The sequence below is a fragment of the Anneissia japonica genome, unplaced genomic scaffold, assembly GCF_011630105.1.
Source record: "Anneissia japonica isolate Jap-2015-1 unplaced genomic scaffold, ASM1163010v1 scaffold1147_len264814_cov175, whole genome shotgun sequence".
Classification (NCBI taxonomy): Eukaryota; Metazoa; Echinodermata; class Crinoidea; order Comatulida; family Comatulidae; genus Anneissia; species Anneissia japonica.
The window spans coordinates 8,699-29,229 of record NW_022697771.1 but is presented as its reverse complement, the minus strand read 5'-3'; the positions used below and the strand labels follow the sequence as shown (position 1 = coordinate 29,229).

Here is a 20,531-nt window from a genome sequence, read left to right as displayed (position 1 = left end):
ATATCATAATTCTCATTAAAGTGGTTTAAAAACCGATATATTGATAAATATAGGTTTTGCGTGGCAGCAATTTTGAAATCCAAGATGGCCGCCAGAATGACCTCGAATGAAATATTGTAGTTCATAGTAAAGATTTTGAATTCTGAGAGTCAGGGTATGGTTCTAATGTAAAATATGACAATTATGTAATTTTTAAGATACCATACAATATTTGACCTTAAATGACCCTAAATGACCTTAAATGACCTATTTGTGGCAATACCATGTCAAAAATGGTATGATGGTTTTCCTTGACCATATAAAAATAGTTTCAGACATTAGAATTATAATTCCAAGTGGTTTAGAAGCGAAGATATAGATAAACATAGGTTTTATTAGGCGGCCATTTTGAAATCCAAGATGGCCGCCTTAATGACCTCAGATGAGGTGGTTCCTACCAAAAATTGAATGCTATGACCATAAGAAGCATGTAAAAAAAAATTGGTGCTTTTGTCCGGAACGTCCACATCCATCTGCTAAGCTGCCGGACTATACCTCCTTTTTATCTTTTAATACACACAAACCACATCCCACACGCCACATGTCTCCTGCACGCACTAACGCACTGCATTTTTCATTTTTCACAATACCCCCTTGCTATGGAACAACCTCGTTTTAGCCTGCAGACAATCGCCATCTATCTCCAAATTCCGGAAAAAAAAAATTCTTGATGGCATTTAGAAATCAATTATTTGTGTTTTTCATCGTTATTGTTATTGTTATTTTCATTATGATCACTATAAAAATTGTGATTATTAGTATTATTACTTTGATTATTATTATGACTATTATTATCATTGTTATTATTATTATTATTATTATTATTATTACTGGATTACTACTATTTATATACTATATTTATTATGATGTTATTCTTGTTATTATTGCATGTTTTTGCATCTTGTTCAACGGTGTATGTTATGGTAGCTTACACCATGTACAGGGTTAAGATTTCCCTTTGTTAGCTACTATCTCACGTGAGGAAAAATTAAAATTATGAATTATTAGGAATATTTTTTCCTTGTTTGTACTTAATAATAAGTCTTATAATTGATATTGAAATTAATATTAGCAATTTTATTAGAGCAATTATACAAAGAATCACCTATAATTTTTGTTTATCAAAATATATATGTAGAAAAAGTTTAATTTCCTCCTTAGATGAATAAGCTTTCAAAAATAATGTAAGCGTTTAGATCCTAAGTGACCTATTGAAGCAATAAGTACTATAATCTCAAATCAGTGCTACTGAATTTCAATTTGTGGTTAAGCGATTTTGAAATAGATTTCCCTAGTGAAGTCAGCCCCTGGTAAACTGTAGCTTCAACAGGTCTGTGGTCTCTTGAATAATACCATCTGTATCCGGTGGATACATGATAATAGGATGATCAATAACGCTAACCTTCCTAGTAAAAAACGACAACAAGCACTCCGTACAAACAATATATAATATATTATATATAGACCTATATACATACATGTACGCCTAGTCACCTAATTAATATTAAATCAGTATAGTGTGGTCAGGACTTCTGTTATAGATTTTCTAAATGTAATTCCTTTATTTTCTTTATTTATTTAATTATTCTTTATACTGGGAAAACCTGTTCAGTAGCATATTTACTGTTCTCCCACAGGGCCCAGTGCAAAAAGTCAACAAAAACATTCGCAATTCATAAAAACGAGCAACATCCATAAACCAGAAAAAATACATCAACATCCAGATCATAAGATTTTTAAAATTGTTAAAATATATAAGATCATTACGAACATTTATAAATACATTTAGGGAAATACAACAGAAAATGGTAGTTATTAAAATTATTATTATGATTATTATTATTATTACTATTATGTATTTGTTTATATGTTCGTATTTAGGCCTATACATGTACTGTATGTATTCATTTTCATTCATTCATGCGGTGCTTCCAACATTAGACTCCTGTACAATGTACCGTTTCTACTTTAGTGTCAGTTTGCATGTGAAAATCAGTAGAGCCTATTTTTTTTTTTAATGTACATTTTAAATTAATTATGAGAGCAGGATCGCTTAGTCAACTAAACTAGTGGTGCGCCGAACCGTTAAGATCCATTGATGATCTTTGGTACCTGGCTCAACCCCATCCTTTGCTCTCCTTGTTTTGGTTGGAGAGTTCAGATGCAAGTTTAACAAGTTCTCGTGATCTCAAAAGCTCCGATGAGGGCAGTATAATAGAGGCAGTAAAGTATATTGCCCCCTAACGGCCGCCCATATAAAACAAATCTATTAATAGAGGCATTAGAGTATATTGGCCCTAACGGCCGCCCATACAATAATAATCTAATAATCAGTCAGCCGAAAAAGAATCTATTATTAATCAATCGCCTAGTATTTTTAGAGATCCTCATCGGAACTAAAAAAAAAAAAGGTGCACAGTCTTTAGGAATAGCCGTTACGAAAATGTTTGTATAATATTTCAATTTTTCTTTTTTTTTTCTCTATTTTCATCGGTGTAATAAGCACATAGGGGCAAGGTGCCAATATGCGCTATATAAACATAACATTTATTTATTGTTGTTGTTGTTGTTGTTGTTAATAATAATAATAATATATTATTATATATTGTTATTATTATTATTATTATTGTTATTATTATTATCATTATTATTATTATTATATTATTATTATTATTATTATTATTATTATTATTATTATTATTATTTGGAAAAGTGGAGGGGATTATATCTTAGTGTACTTCCTAAACATCACCAGAAAGAACCGACTGGAAATACGATTTTCGTGGGATATACTGTTGTTCACACCGAATAAATCCAATCAAATGTAGTTGTATGTTACTCATCTTTACTATAGCATGTAATTTGTTTTGGCCTTAGGGATTGTCTCACCGTTGAAATTATCGATGACAGTCAACAAAGGAGATCGCGTTGATATTGTGATGAAGCAGACTGGCCAAACATCTGATCAAATCGTATGGAGACGAAGCAATTTAGAACTGCATCCCTCCGAGATCAACGTCAGTGGGGTCATGCAGACGTACACCATCTTCAGTGCAAATGTTAACGATTCTGGTGTTTATGAAGCCTACCCAAACAGTAGCCGATCATCGGGAGCATCAACTCGACTTATTGTCAGAGGTAAAATCTTTGATAGGCCTATAGGTCAATATTCTGTGTACATGCTGCAGTCCTATTAAAGTATTACAGGTGCGTACATTATGCATCATCATTCCCTACTCTTTTGTGGAGTTTCTCCAGTCGAAATAGGCTTCACTATACCAACATACAGTATAGTGTATGGAAAGATTCATTCATATTCTACATCTTATACATCGTATACATTGTAGTCAGTGGGTTAATAAACACGTAAGCCTATTTTACCTTGGACAAGGACGCAATTTTACCACGGTTCCCAACTTTACCTTCAACTTTTACTTTTTTTATAGAGTAGAGTGTAGAGTTGAATAACTTGGTGGTTAATATGCTTGCCTTTTGATCCCAGGGCAGGGTTCTAGGGTTGTGTAAAGCATCATATGTGTGTGTTTGTCATGCGAAAGGGATTAATTGTCACATACAATCATTGTCGTGCGTATGTGTGTACCTAAAAAATATATACGCATTGATTTACGACAGGCACAGGCAAAAGAGAGAAAAAAAACAAAAAAACAAACAATTGCACTGATTATAGTGCCACTTACGTTTGAATTCGTGCCAATTCTGCCGCTGTGGCGCTGTGCAAAACTTTAGACCAGTAGACTGGCTACTATCTCCTAGTATCATATGGGCCTAGTGATAAAGGACGACCACATGTTTCTCTATAAATTATGGTTCAATTAGTAGGACTATTTGAGAAGATGATAAATTTATGTCAAACAATATTAACATATACGCAATAGGTTTATACACAAGGTATACAATATAAAAATCATGAAAAATAACATTATGCCAACTAGAATGAATAGTCAATGGCTGTCCATAACTGATACATTTTCAGTGGCTAATTTATTTTTGGGTCTAAAATGAATAATTTGTAGAGTGTATTATACTAGCGAATTATTTTGGCGATATTCATGTTATAAACTTAACTAATTATGTTCACGCACAGTTAACGGTTAGCAGGATCCAGATCCTGCTAACCGTTAGCAGGTTCTGGAACCAGCGTTCATACGAGAAAATTCTGATCCGGATACCAATAATATGATGATAGAATCACTGGCCAATAGGAAACTGGAAATTGTACACGCGTACGTGTGATTGTTGATGATAGAAACGCGCTGAACTTGCTAACCGATAGCGCTTGCTAACCGTTAGCTTATTCGGATCCTGGTAACGGTTAACGCTAACCGAGCAGGCGTTCTCACACAGGTGCTAACGGTTAGCTCTCGATCCAGATACTAGGGCTCTCGTGTGAACTTGACCTAAGTTATGTTTTTTAAATATATATATCACTTTCTTCATTAGAATGTGAGGATGGGAAATGGAATCCCCCACTATGTGATCAGGCATGCGTCGATTGTTGGAATGGAGGTGTTTGCGATCATACGACTGGGGAATGCATTTGTCCGCCAGGATTCCGGGGCGTCAACTGTGAGATTGGTGAGTACCTATTTTCATACGATCGGAATCACTCGGGGTAGCATGATGTCACGGTGACCTTTCATATTTTGTTGTGTGTGATCTTATACAGGAGGTAAAGATCTATATTAGTTTTTGGAATACGTATTGTGGTACTTTGTTGAACACACACACATACACACACCTATAAAAAAAATTTTGCCCTTTTTAAAAAAATGTGTATATGTATATATGTATATGAGTTTTTTTTTTTATCTATTTTTTTTTCCAATGCAGCCTTCCAGTTTTATATATATATAAATATATATATATATATATATATATATATTTATTTATATATGTATATATATGTACATGTATATGTATATATGTATATATATATATTCTGCTTTATGTCTAACTTCTATACTACTTTTGCATCGGAAAGACCAATTTTACTTGTATATTGTGTACTAGTAACAATAAAAGAACCTTGTATTTTGTATAATATGCTGCGTTAAAAAGGGAATCGATACCGTCTATCACACCGATATTGATGTCCAAGTTCTCTGACTATGCTTTAAAAAGCACGTAGTCATATTTGCATATCCCGTAAACTATTAACAGAAAGTATATACATCGTTAAACGCACTAGAATTTTTTTAAACACTGGTTCATTCTTGTACCCTTCTCATACAGGACGCGTTCAGTCGTAAATACATTAAACGTAAAGACCGGGAAGCGCTTAATTGCTAATTCGCCAGTCAGTCAACTTATTATGGCGAGGTCACGTCCTTTTCTAAAAAAAAAAATGTTTGAAGACGTAATTTTATTGTATAGACGTGTATTGTTTCAAGTTTAACAGTATGATGTTCATGAAAATGTTTTTGATTTAGATACAAGTATTATATCAGTCGACGGCACATCTCTGTTTCAATTTGAATCGAATTTTAACAGTGACCTAGTGTGACTGCCAATAGCATGTTTGTTCAGAAATACAATTGCTCCATTCTGCTCTAATGTAGCCTACAGACCGCTACCAGCTACAACTGAATACATCTAATAATGAAAGCATTACCTGCAGAAAGACACTGCTACATATTATGGTAATCATGACTTAGGCTTTAGTGTGCTACCCCACCCCCTTCAAAACCACCTATACGATTATGGAGTAAACTATTTATTGCGTGTTGTATCAGTAAACGCCGTTCAAACAATTGGCAACCGATGCTTATACATGACTTGATGACAGTCTTGTAAATTGAAACATAATTCAACATCTTTGTATTTTGTTTTTCATAAATATAGGCCCTAGACTGTTGTTGTTGTTGTTGTTTTTCGTTTCAACTAATTCTAGTTGTCGTTTAGTCTACAAGAAAATTGACAGAAATAAAACAATTCATGGTCATCATTTAAGGTCGTACTTCCTAAATGGTCCTTTGTATTTTTCATTTTAGCATGCAAAAGAAATTTCTTTGGGGCAAAGTGTGATTACGAATGCCCAGCCGACGGTTGCCAGAATCGGCAGTTCTGCCTTCATGATCCCTATGGATGTTCATGTGCTAGTGGATGGAAAGGTCTGAATTGTGATCGTGGTAAGTAATACTTACTGGTAATAACTAAATAATTCGTCACTTGGTAAAAAGCAAATGCAATTCTCAAAATAGATATTCGTGCTTACAAATTCAGAAATATACCTTTGTATCATTAGAATTAGTTAGGTTAAAGTTAATAAGGTATTCTTATTATAAGTTAGTCTTATTTAACTTAGCTTTGAATTATGTGCATATCAATTATAATAATGATATAATTATTATTATTATTAATAATAATAATAATAGTAATAATAATAATAGTGATAATAATAATAATATTAATGATAGCCTAATAACAATAATAATAATAATAATAATAATAATAATAATAATAATGATAATAATAGTAATCTTCATTATAATCATTATTATTATTATTATTATTATAATTATTATTATTATTATTATTATTATAATGATTATTATTATTATTAAACAATAGTGTTATATTCACATAATAGAACATAGGCTAGTTATATTATTGAACTTTTCAGAATGCGATGACGGTTTTTTTGGACCTGATTGCAGCCAGAGTTGCCTACTGTGTATGAATGGCGCTGGTTGCGACAAACAAAAAGGCTGCATATGCACTGAACATTGGACAGGACCTACATGTCAATCAGAAAGTAAGCGTTATGCGTTTTATATACATTGGACTCTCCATTACTTTCTAATATCAGGTTAAACAATAGAAAAGAGTAAACCATTCACAAACTTGAAATAACCGCCTACAAATTATTAACTAATACTCTGCTGTGTCTTGGTTTCAACCATGGAGCACATTTTTTAAACTCAGAAGTGTTCAGGACAGTTGCCACTAAATATACGTACCGGTACATATTATTCATTAAAACTCTTTAAGAAAGAACTGAATGTTATATAATCACTAAAGAAAAGTAATCCCTTGATTCATGAGTGTCAACAGCTGATCTGATTCCTTGCTCTGCTGAATATATTATAACTCGGTTGTTTTGTGCTGTCAATGATTGCCGTGTTTCCATGTTGTTTGGTTTTTTACTATTGTTCCCTAAAAGCGCCATAGGAAATAAAATAAGAATAAAATTAAAATAAAACATATTTCCTTCGTAGAAATCTCATTTACTTCAAGCCATACAACAGTTAATTCTCTGGACCAAACAAGAGTCGTACTAAGGTGTACTTGCCACCTTCCCGCCTCTCAATGTCCTGATCTTAATATTAAGGTGAGTTTCACAATCAAAAAAATTTCGAAATCACAACAACGTAAAAGTTACACGTCAAAATCTCCCAAAACTGCCTATGCGCAATTACGTAGAAACTCGACGTTCCAGCATGTAAATACTAACCGATTCTACATGCCCATGAAATCGTAGGAATTGAAATAATTTTCATATTTTGCGATTTATAATTCTGAATAATACTTGATTAATTATGATCCAATTCTTCTTTTTTGTATTACTAAACACACCATAACAAACAAGAACAATCAAATGATTGGAAAGATGGACAGAAACGCCAAATTGAACTGAATAATAATGATGAAGATAGTGCTAACGATGGTAATAATGATGATAATAATGATGATGATGATACTAATAATAATGACCATGATAATGATGATATGACTACTATGATTAAGATTATACTGACGATGGTGATAATGATGATGATGATAATGATAATGATAATGATGATGATGATGATGATGATGATGATGATGATGATGATGATTTATAAGATGATAATGATGACAATATAATTTCGGAAAGAATAACACATTAGTTAATTTTACTACACTATTTTCTTTATATTTAGCCAATCGGTGAGGATCTTCCCCAGATGTCTAACGCTGAAGAGGAAATCTTCTCAGGCTTTACCGATTATGCCTTTACACCCTACGGTGTAAACGGGGAGTTGAGATTCGTCTGCATGGCAAACAGTACATTCACTGTACATTCACTTTCTGTCAACGTTATTGGTTAGTTTATGTCTGAGAACAAAATATGAATCACACAAGGCAATATCAGTTATTAATCAGTCAATCCATAAACACACTCAACCACTCAACCAAATTTCAATAACATGTAGACCAACCAATCCATCCATTAATCCACAAACCTGCCAACTGATTATGCATTCAACCAATCAACCTATCAATCAATAAGTTAATTAATGAGTCAGTAAAGTTCAATGATCAGCCAAAGAAAAAAAGAAGGGTATTAGTTTAAAAAAAAGTTTAGTAAGATTAAAACAGACTATTCTATAGTAAAAAAAATTCAGGAATGCTTACATTTTTCAGAATCTGAGATCAAACAGGTACGTTTCTCAAATAGAGAATTTTTGAAATGACACTGATTTATCATTTTTTATGCTATATCGAGTCTTTAGCTAATGCAGCTTCTCTCTAAAACTTAAAAATATTGTTTTAAATGTGTTTAAAGATGCTTTCTCATAAGCAGATCTCATGCTTTTCAAAAAGCAAGCATCTGGACCTTCTGTCCATAATGGACCTTTCCGCTAAGCTCCGCCCCTTGGATATTGTTGCTAAGGTCCCACAAGACGGCAGTGTTAAAACATACGCGGACACGTGAGTTTGTGGGACAACACGTGTGTTTGTAAGACGCGCGCGTATTCCTAGAGCTGTTCTGATTAGTCGGTTGTTAAGTTTGATTGACACTCCGGAAAGGTCTATTCTGATTCAGTGAATGTAACTATTAAGGAGCTTTCGATTGCACATCGACGGTAAGATATAAAATATACTGACGTCACTTACAATCTACTGCGCATGGACGCTGAGTTAACGTTATCCGTCTGAATGACATGGTGTGTCCAGAATCTAAGTAGTACAGAGAACACAGAACGGTCAGGATTAAAGGCATTCTCCTTGTGGGTTCACGCCTTCATGAAAATTTAAAGCTCTTCGTATTTATTCAATTCAATTCAATTCAAAATCTTTATAAAAATAGAATCTAGTTGGCAAAATAGAGTTCCTTAGCAGCTAAAAGCTGAATTGGGGATACTCTTCACAAGCAGCTAATAAAAAACATCATTCAAATAATTAAACCCTTGTACTTAACACATTGATTAATTACAGTAGTCTTTTCTTATTTAGGCAACAATCCGGTTGCAGAAATGGAGGACGATGAGGTAAACTTAGGTGAAAGTGGAAGTCTGAATTGTCATGTCGAAGCGGGAATAAACGTAGATGTGTTATTGTTTTCTCCTACTGGAAATGTAATTGAACCATCTTTTGAATACTCCAATATTTACGGATTTAATATAGATGATGTAGATATGTCAAAAAATGGAAACTATACGTGTAAGGTGACGTCTTCTGGTGGAACGACTGAGGTCGTGGCAGAGCTTCGATGCAAAGGTATGCCTAACACATCTTTACCTACTAATGTAGTATTACTATAATTTGTGTATAGTGCCCATTGTGAAATTAACAATATTAATTGTAACCATTTCCTTGAAATTTTGCAAAAAAAATATCTAAAATTAAAATAAATAAAATATTTAAATATCTGACGAAACTACTTGAAATCGGTTATATTAGAATGTAACAGTATTTAAGAGTTAAATCAATGACTACGTTTAATATAAAAATAATAGTCGGCCTATAGGCCTAAAATAGGTAGGAGCGTGTGACGCAGTGTGTGAGGTGTAGGACCTCAGATCGTGAGACCGGAAGTTCGAGACCAACGCTCGTGGCTTTGGTTGTGTCCTTGGGCAAAGCACTATACCTTCGTTTGCCTCTCTCCACCCAAGAGTATAGATGGGTACCTGATAGGATGAGGTGGCATTGCAAGTATTAATTTATATTGGCATTAAATTGTAGGCCTACACACGACTAGGAATACTCCCCATGGAGCGGAGGAGGTTGCACTTTGTGCTGGTTTGATCATGGATCCGATGACCCGAGGTAATAATAACAACACCACCAGCGCCTTGTACGGTATCCCTTGATAAAATGCGCAGTATAAATCTCTATATTATTATATTTAATAGGCCTACTTCTTTTCATAGATTTGGTACTAAAATATTAATATTTTGAAGATAGTTTATTAGAAATTTTATATACTCATTTGTAAAACACTGTTTATATTTCAGTAGTTGATGATTGAAAGCAATATTTAAATTCAGGAAGGTACAATGTTACCATCACAGAATCGCTGTTGTTTTTATCATCTATTTTGGCACAAATATTTTACTAAGCTGCAATTTTGCATTTACAGGTATTAGCCTGTCTCTTATACACATCTAGATGTGTATAAGAGACAGCAAATATGTAAGAAGTCGTCTATAGAAACACTAACATTTATAGATGCGAATTTTTCGTCTACTGTCTTTGTCAATATCGAATTACAACTTTGCATAGTCACTGTGGTATTACTGTACCTAAATTATTATTTAATGTCTTATTAACTCACAGATCAAATATTACTATCTATATTTTGTATTGTGTTCTAATTTGATTTCAAAACTGTGGTTTATTTTAGATACCAGATTGCAAAATTATACAGTACAGGTCACAAATTACAAATATAATGAAATGTTGTTTTGCTCATTAGTTCCACCAGTTCCACAGAAACCGCCATCTGTCCTGAGCAATGAAGACGGTCTTTTACGAATTGACCTAAATTTTGAAGAATATTCAGGTGATGGACCAATCAGAGCTATACTCCTTTACTACAAGAGAAGTCTGTCAAGAGCCGACTGGCAACAATACTTAGTCGAAGAAAGTTTGGAAAATAGCGAAATTGTTCTGACGAGTGTGCTACTTGAATATGATACGGAATATGAATTTTGCGTAGCTCTCAAAAGGCCTGGGCCTGGTGGAGAAGGAAGAAAAGGTCCATCGATGAGAGCCACATTAAGCTGTGAAGGTAATCGATCCCTTAATCAGGGCCGGCGGAACGTTTTTCAAAGTGGGGGGGGGGGCCCACTTATAAGATGAATGGGAATATAAAATCATGCAGATCTGGAATCAAATCTAGGGGGTCATGGGTCCTCCCCCGGGAAAATTTTGATTTCTAGATGGCGGGAAATGACTTTTCTCGACTTTTGAGCTAGGTGTCAAATGACTTTGTTCTTCAAAAATCAAGGTTTTCCCCCTCTTGAAAACGGTCAGGTAAATTTTCTCATTTTTTATTTTATGTGTGTATACATAAACAAATGAGTAGTTGCATGCGTATTTTTTTTCCATGTATCGATAAATCCCAACAAGAAAGGTTGGTCCGGGGGCTCTCTCCCGGGAAAATTGTGATTCCTAGATGGCGGGAAATGAGCTTTTTCGACATTTGAATTGTGTTTTAATGAATTTTATGTTCTTACAAATGTTTAATTTTCTTAAGTGTAAAAAAAAAAAAAAAAAATCAGCTCACGGGTCCTGAAAAGGTAGGTCTAGAATTCTTTTTCTTCCCTTTTTTTGGCCCAAGGGTCAGGACCGATGACGCCCATCCCCCAGATCCGACAATGTGAGTTGAGAGAAAATGTAACTCGGTCGGGGACTGGATAAACATTCTCTTTCCCATCCTTCTCCTCCTTCTTCCGTCTTTCTTTTCCTGCATTTCTTTCCGATCATACAAAAATCTCCAGATATTATATATTTTTTGCCCAAAAGTGGGGGGCCCGGGCCCCCCGGCCCCCCGGTTCCGCCGGCCATGCTTAAGGCCAACTCAGACAGCGTCGGCTGACGCAGCCCGACCCGATTTATCGTCGGGGACAGTTTTAAGCCGTCGTGAGAAATATTAAACATGTTTAATATTCTACTACGACGCGACTGCCCCCGACGCACACCATCGCGTCTGCGTTTAACCATGGTTTAACTCACACAGACCCGACGCGACAAACTTTCACAATATGTTATTTTGTAATTGCAAAACGTGTATGTAAAAGGTCACATCAGCAAATAACACGACGTAGAACATGTTCTACTCTAATTTGAATTTTATAATATAATTTGAATTTTATAGTATAGTGAAGTATGATTTAACAGTATGTCGTTACTCTAAATTATAAAAAATATAGTCATAATGATGCATACACATTCAGATTATAGCGTAAGTCTAATTGGTATGATACTCACCTTGATAGCGAGAGGTTGAGGGTTCGAATCTTTTCAGAGACACTTTTTCATACAACTGACACATACCCCATTTTATGATATCAAATATTAAAATATTACTAACATCTTCAATTATTGTCTCCAGAACCATCTGTAAAACCTGAAGTCACTTTACAACCAGTGAGCGAAGATACAATTAAAGTTACATGGAGTGTAAGTTTGTCTTTTACTATTTCGTGTAAGGGTATTGTAGCAAATTACATGATCACACTTTTAACGAATATTAATGATTGCCGGGCCAATTGGAGATTTGAAATATATTTTTGCTTAAGAACCTAATCTAATTTTAATATCTGCTATGCTTTTGTTTACTTTTAGTTCGTGCCTTCTCACAAGAACATGATCATTACAGACTTCATTATTTCCTACCGACCATCTGGATTGAGGAGCTGGAAAGAAAAAATTGTTCCAAAAACAGACGTAAATCAATGTTTGATTACTGGTCTGCAAATGGGCACACTCCACTACTTCAGAATGTCAGCAGTAAGCTGCGGGGGAACTGGTCCGCATTCTACAATGCAAAGTGTCAAAACGGAAGATGGGGGTATGTTCATACATACGAAAATCATTTGAGATGGCTCTCCTTTTGTGTTTTGTATAAAAAAGACTTTTTGACATTTTCACTGTAACTTTCTGCAATTGTATCTATAGGTAATTACCACAGATTCAATATGTGAAGTTGTATATCAGTTCTACATAAGCCTTTCATTTATGAAACTCAAACAAACTTTTTAGGATAAGCAGTTAGAAAATTCTCCATGTGATTCATACCTTGAATGTAGGTAAAGTTACAAAGTAGATAGATGTAAGTGAACAGCCAGAAACGGAAGCCGGGATTTCTGATAACACTAGTCCTTCTTCAGTGGCGAGTGAGTGAGGGTAGAAAAAGGTAGATGGTATATAATATGTAAAATTATATGCATATATATATATATATATATATATATAAATGTATATATAATATATATATATATATATATATATAAATGTATATATATATATATTTATATATGTATGCATATATTTATATATATGCATATATATATATTTATATATAAAGGTATATACATACATATATATACACACACATATATATATGCATATATATACATACATATATATATACAAACACACATATATATATATATACATACATACATATATATATAAAATATACATATATACATATTTACATATATACACACATGCATACATATATATAATATATATAGGCCTATATATATATATATATATATATATATTTATATATATTTAAATAATATTTTACAATAAATTATATTTTATTAAATATGATAACATTATAGTAAAATAAATACTATTTTCTAATTCTGCTTTAGCCCCAGGACCTGTACAGAATATCAACGTCAGTGTGGATTCAGACGACACAATAATCGTCAGATGGGATGCACCGACTGCTAAAAACGGAAAAATAACATCATATAACGTGACCTACATTGAACGAAGATCCGGAACAGTTAGGTCCATTAATACACACTTGCAGGCATACACTTTCATAACCAATCTGAAACCATATACTAATTACATTATCATGGTTAGTGCCAAGACTACGAAGCTAGGCAAAGTGTCAACTGTCAACACTACGACACATCAGACTGGTAATTTAACCATTTATTATCATAATAATAATAATAATAATAATAATAATAATAATAACAATAACAATAACAATAATAATAATAATAACAATAACAATAACAATAGTAATAGTAATAGTAATAGTAATAATAATAATAATAATAGTAATAATAATAATAATAGTAATAGTAATAGTAGTAATAATAATAATAGTAATAATAATAATAATAATAATAATAATAATAATAATAATAATAATAATAATAATAATAATAATAATAATAATAATAATAATAATAATAATAATATAAATAATAGAGTTTAATGCCAACAAGGCCTCTAAGTGCTTTACATTATTACCCTCGGTCACTGGATTAAACACATTTTGCAGCTGTAATCAGCGCATTTTTGTGTTTGTACTAACCCGGTACTGTGCCCACTTGTACTCTTGGGTGGAGAGAGACAAGAGAGACCGTAGGTAACGTGCCTTGCCCAGGACACAAGTGGCGTGCACAGTGAGGGATTGAACCTCCGACCTCAAAGTTAAGAAACAGAACTGCAACCGCTGTGCCAGTCCGCTCACAGAAATCATCACCATCTTCATTGTTGTCGTCGTCGTCGTTGTCGTTTTATTATTTTGTATATTATGATTTTTTTTTTTCAGCGCCAAGTGGCCCTCCGACGAACATCACTTACAGAGTGTCAGAAACAGATTTGATTTTTAACTGGAAGGAGCCTAGCGAGGATAAAAAGAATGGAGTTATTATAAAATACCGTTATGAACTGTACGAGGGCAAATCATCTGCTGGTACCATGGTGAAAGGTGCTTTGACAACAAACCGCAGAGTAATTTTCCAAGAATTGGAGGAAAATAAATTCTATACATTGCGTATTAGGGCGTACACAATAGAAGGCGATGGACCATGGAGTAATGATTTCATTGCGTTAAATACACCGCCTTCGAGTAAGTTAAGTAATACACACAAGTTCAATAATCAATCAGAAAATCAATACATTCATTGTCTTCTCCCATCCATTCATCCGTCTTTCTTTCCTTCCTTTCATTCATCCACCCATCTGACATTCCATTATCGATCCAACAATCAATCATTAAGCAATTAATCAATCAACCAACTAATCAATCAGTAATTAAATGAATGTATCTACCAATCGATTATATGACAAATAAAATGAAATTGGGTTGTAACATAAATGAGAGAAATTATTGATGACAGATTTTTAACTGTTTTAACACAACACGTGACACTATTTAGACAAGTAACATGTTCTCCTAAGTGCTATAGCGTTTATAAAATTATTAGGAGAGTTCTGTATGTAGCTTATTCAAGAAAGGAGGTTTTTTGTAAGAGGTGTGTTTTCAGGAGCAGGATTAATTCTCTTACTCAAGAGCAGTAGTTGGACTTATTGCAACACTAGTATTTTTTAATATGCAAAAGAAAATTGGTCTTTGATTGTATACCAATGGTACGAAACATCAAACGACATTATAATTATAAGTGATATTCAACAAAGATAGACCCATATAGGCCTATCTGCAATTAATTATTAGGGGGATTAATTATTAATTATTAGGGGGAAGCGTTTAATAGATCATTTACAGTTGTTCTCTGATTTGTAACGTAAAGTATTTTATTTTCTTCGCAGGTACACAGAGCCCGGCTCCACCGACAAGATCAGTTAAAATAGGCTTGCCACTGGCGCCTGAAACAGTCATTACTGACACGCAAAAAAACACCAATTCTAGCCTGCAGGACAGATTAGGAATTATCGTTGCTGCAGTTATTGTCTGCATTATTTTTGCTGTTATTATTATTGGTCTGATGTTGTGGACATTAAACATGCGCAAATCACGTCGTAATAATGACGACTTACCAAGGATCACCTTACAACAAGTAAGAAAAAATATTAGGTTAATGATATTGTTAATATTGAAATTAACATTTATTTGTATTTATTTATTTATTTATTCATCAATTTGTCAAGGCTCGTGAAATTTGCATAGAATCCAAATTCATGGTACAAAACATGCATAGGCCTATGGGACTAAACTTTTCACATTTAGCGTCCTTAAATAGATGTTTTAAACTTGGTACGGAAAAAAACACCCCCTTTATTTTGAGTTTCATAAATTACAGAATCCTACTAAATTATGTCTTACTTCTACATTTATCTTAAGTTCGGTGTTCAAATCCACTGTCAACCTCTTCTTTTTTTATCTTTCTCTTGCTCATATATGTTTTCTTCTTAAAATGATTATTTGATTTGTTTTTTGTTTACCACTGTTGTCGTACGCAAGCCTTATAATAGGCTATTCAAAATACCTACACATCTAGATGTGTATAAGAGACAGTATATATATATATATATGTATATATATATATAATATATAAATTATATTTTATTAAATATGATAACTTTATAGTAAAATAAATACTCTTTTCTAATTTTTCTTAGCCCCGGGACCTGTACAGAATATCAAAGTCTTTGTGGATTCAGACGACAGAATAATCGTCAAATGGGATGCACCGACTGCTAAAAACGGAAAAATAACAGCATATAACGTGACCTACATTGAACGAAGATCCGGAACAGTTAGGTCCATTAATACACACTTGCAGACTTACACTTTCATAACCAATCTGAATCCATATACTAATTACATTATCATGGTTAGTGCCAAGACTACGAAGCTAGGCAAAGTGTCAACTGTCAACGCTACGACACATCAGACTGGTAATTTAACCATTTATAATAATAATAATAATAATAATAATAATAATAATAATAATAATAATAATAATAACAACAATAACAATAACAATAGCAATAATAACAATAACGATAGCAATAGTAATAGTAATAGTAATAGAGCTTAATAATAATAGAGCTTAATGCCAACATGGCCTCTAAGTGCTTTAAATTATTACGGTACCCTCGGTCATTGGATTAAGCACATAAGGAAACCATACTTAGCTCCCTGGTCAGAATTCTATAATTTTGCAGCTCTAATCAGCGCATTTTTGTGTTTGTACTAACCCGGTACTGTACCCACTTGTACTAATGGGTGGAAAAAGACAAACCGTAGGTAAAGTGCCTTGCCCAGGACACAAGCGACGTGCACAGTGAGGGATTGAACCTCCGACCTCAAGGTTGAGAAACAGAACCGCAACCGCTGTGCCAGTCCGCTCATAGAAATCATCACCATCTTCATTGTTGTCGACGTCGTCGTTGTCGTTTTAATATTTTGTATACTATGATTTTTTTTCTCAGCGCCAAGTGGCCCTCCGATGAACATCACTTACAGACTGTCAGAAACAGATTTTATTTTTAACTGGAAGGAGCCTAGCGAGGATAAAAAGAATGGAGTTATTATAAAATACCGTTATGAACTGTACGAGGGCAAAACATCTGCTGGTACCATGGTGAAAGATGCTTTGACAACAAACCGCAGAGTAATTTTCAAACAATGGGAGAAAAATAAATTCTATACATTGCGTATTAGGGCGTACACAATAAAGGGCGATGGACCATGGAGTAATGATTTCATTGCGTTAACTACACCGCCTTCGAGTAAGTTAAGTAATACACACAAGTTCAATAATCAATCAAAAAATCAATACATTCATTGTCTTCTCCCATCCATTCATCCGTCTTTCTTTCCTTCCTTTCGTTCATTTACCCATCTGACATTCCATTATCGATCCAACAATCGATCATTAAGCAATTAATCAATCAACCAACTAATCAATCAGTAATTAAATGAATGTATCTACCAATCGATTATATGACAAATAAAATGAAATTGGGTTGTAACATAAATGAGAGAAATTATTGATGACAGATTTTTAACTGTTTTAACACAACACGTGACACTATTTTGAAAAGTAACATGTTCTCCTAAGTGCTATAACGTTTATAAAATTATTAGGAGAGTTCTGTTTGTAGCTTATTCAAGAAAGGAGGTTTTTTGTAAGAGGTGTGTTTTCAGGAGCAGGATTAATTCTCTTACTCAAGAGCAGTAGTTGGACTTATTGCAACACTAGTATTTTTTAATATGCAAAAGAAAATTGGTCTTTGATTGTATACCAATGGTACGAAACATCAAACGACATTATAATTATAAGTGATATTCAACAAAGATAGACCCATATAGGCCTATCTGCAATTAATTGTTAGGGGGATTAATTATTAATTATTAGGGGGAAGCGTTTAATAGATCATTTACAGTTGTTCTCTGATTTGTAACGTAAAGTATTTTATTTTCTTCGCAGGTACACAGAGCCCGGCTCTACCGACAAGTTCAGTTAAAATAGGCTTGCCACTGGCGCCTGAAACAGTCATTACTGACACGCAAAAAAACACCAATTCTAGCCTGCAGGACAGATTAGGAATTATCGTTGCTGCAGTTATTGTCTGCATTATTTTTGCTGTTATTATTATTGGTCTGATGTTGTGGACATTAAACATGCGCAAATCACGTCGTAATAATGACGACTTACCAAGCGTCACCTTACAACAAGTAAGAAAAAATATTAGGTTAATGATATTGCTAATATTGAAATTAACATTTATTTGTATTTATTTATTTATTTATTTATTCATCAATTTGTCAAGGCTCGTGGCATTTGCCTAGAATTCAGATTCATGGTACAAAACATGCATAGGCCTATGGGACTAAACTTTTCACATTTAGCGTCCTTAAATAGATGTTTTAAACTTGGTACGGAAAAAAACACCCCCTTTATTTTGAGTTTCATAAATTACAGAATCCTACTAAATTATGTCTTACTTCTACATTTATCTTAAGTTCGGTGTTCAAATCCACTGTCAACCTCTTCTTTTTTTATCTTTCTCTTGCTCATATATGTTTTCTTCTTAAAATGATTATTTGATTTGTTTTTTGTTTACCACTGTTGTCGTACGCAAGCCTTATAATAGGCTATTCAAAATACCATTTCAGTAATTTTTACTGTGATTGAGAACCTATTTTACAACGTTCTTCACTATTGAGCTCGTAATAGTTGTGAATTTTTACTGTTAAAGGTCGTAATTACTCTTACTAAATAAAAAAGTTTTACACCGGAACCCGTTTAAAGTATAGTAAATTAAGCCAAAAAACTAACCTTTAATTTTTTTTTTCACATTCCAAAGTCAGTTTTCTTTAACTTTGTAGTATCATTTTTACAAACTTTTGCGTTGATGCAAATTGGTATTTTTTTTCTGAAGTTTTAAAAAACAATTACTTCATACATCATGTGGCTTACAGCGCCATAAGTATTAATTGCTACTTTCCCGTCATCTTCGTCGCCATTGTGTTTATTGTAAACAAAGGCTTCATTTAGACCAAATTATAATTTATATGTGAAGTTTTTTTTTTCCAATTCAATACAGCATGTTTTGTTTTGGATCATTGCCAATTATGGTACACGGTAAAATAAAATGGCGTAATTCCAATATGTATAATTTTCTACTACAACAAACGTGTTATTATTCTCTATTCTCTAAAGCTACTGAGAGAAAGATCGCTATCCAACGAATACAACGAAACTGTGGTGGCACAACGCTCCCCGGGAATTGTCACCCCTGGTATGTTTACATTTTCAAGTACGGGGTCACCGCCCCTATCACCAGGTCCAATGTCACCAACATGCAAAAGCCCGTTGCCAATACTATCACCCAAGGCAGAGTACTACAAGATCCCTTGGGAAAATATGATACTGGAGAACTTTTTGATTGCTGAAGGAAACTTTGGTCAAGTTATGAAAGGAGTGGTAAAGAAGGAAGGAGCTGCAATACAGGCAGCTGTAAAAATGTTGAAAGGTACTGTGACAGCATTCAGTATTCAGTATAATATATATTTGTCATTGATAAAGTATTTAAAATTGACAATTCCAACGGTCCGCTCATGAAAAATAAACAGAAATATTAACTAGGTAAAAATATAAGGCAACAATATCAATTAATAGACTGTCAGTGTTTTGTAAATTATGCATTATATTTTGGCTACAAAATAAGATAGCAGACTAGATATGGTACGATAGTAATGCGTCGTCAAAAAATGATAATACTAGTTTAATACCAGCTTATGGGTGTCTGTTATGATTACACAATATGGTAATATTTTAAGACTGTGGTGGCTGTGAAGTGTCCTCTCCAGGGTACAGTAAGATTCACGGAGGGCCCTGGGATGCCCCAATAATGCTAATCTGTACCAAGTTATTAAACCGTGGAAATTCCACTTTCAACCCTTCTAGAAGGTGCGACCGACAATGACAGGCGAGATTTCTTCGGAGAGCTGATGATAATGGCAAAAGTAGGCTACCATCCGAATATCGTCAACCTTATTGGAGCATCTGAATATCAAGGTTAGTTAAGTTCAAATGTCAGAAATGAATCAAGATATGGTTTATCCATCATTTATTGTTTCGACAAAGTCATTGACATATAGGCAACGGTACAATGTCTTCCGGAGTGTATTTTTGTATTTAACTATTAGGTCGGTTGATATTGGTGAGTAATCATAATGATACAGACTCTGTGGTCCCCAAGTAAAGATTATTTAGGCGATACCGAGGTTGGTTAACACAAAGTAGGCC

The 20,531-nt window shown here is 33.6% G+C and overlaps 1 protein-coding gene and 1 long non-coding RNA gene across 3 annotated transcripts in view; one reads left to right on the top strand and one right to left on the bottom strand.

Annotated features, from left to right (window-relative positions):
• Positions 1 to 20,531, top strand: part of LOC117102336 (tyrosine-protein kinase receptor Tie-1-like) — a 35,063-nt gene that overhangs the window by 10,202 nt on the left and 4,330 nt on the right. The window contains exons 3-17 of the mRNA XM_033242602.1: positions 2,917 to 3,177; positions 4,501 to 4,635; positions 6,051 to 6,188; positions 6,683 to 6,814; positions 7,278 to 7,390; positions 7,983 to 8,145; positions 9,280 to 9,543; positions 10,742 to 11,056; positions 12,383 to 12,450; positions 12,616 to 12,841; positions 16,390 to 16,668; positions 17,206 to 17,505; positions 18,207 to 18,454; positions 19,443 to 19,755; positions 20,190 to 20,300. Of these exons, the coding sequence (XP_033098493.1) occupies positions 2,917 to 3,177; positions 4,501 to 4,635; positions 6,051 to 6,188; positions 6,683 to 6,814; positions 7,278 to 7,390; positions 7,983 to 8,145; positions 9,280 to 9,543; positions 10,742 to 11,056; positions 12,383 to 12,450; positions 12,616 to 12,841; positions 16,390 to 16,668; positions 17,206 to 17,505; positions 18,207 to 18,454; positions 19,443 to 19,755; positions 20,190 to 20,300 (3,066 nt within the window). The remainder of the gene's footprint in view (positions 1 to 2,916; positions 3,178 to 4,500; positions 4,636 to 6,050; positions 6,189 to 6,682; positions 6,815 to 7,277; positions 7,391 to 7,982; positions 8,146 to 9,279; positions 9,544 to 10,741; positions 11,057 to 12,382; positions 12,451 to 12,615; positions 12,842 to 16,389; positions 16,669 to 17,205; positions 17,506 to 18,206; positions 18,455 to 19,442; positions 19,756 to 20,189; positions 20,301 to 20,531) is intronic.
• Positions 6,825 to 17,212, bottom strand: LOC117102337. Of its 2 annotated transcripts, none has more exons than XR_004444399.1 (3): positions 17,079 to 17,212; positions 8,458 to 9,003; positions 6,825 to 7,215 (listed from the first exon to the last, which is right to left on the bottom strand). It is a non-coding gene; the product is annotated as an uncharacterized LOC117102337 (long non-coding RNA). The 2 variants fall into 2 exon arrangements; XR_004444398.1 differs by having other exon boundaries at positions 8,941 to 9,003.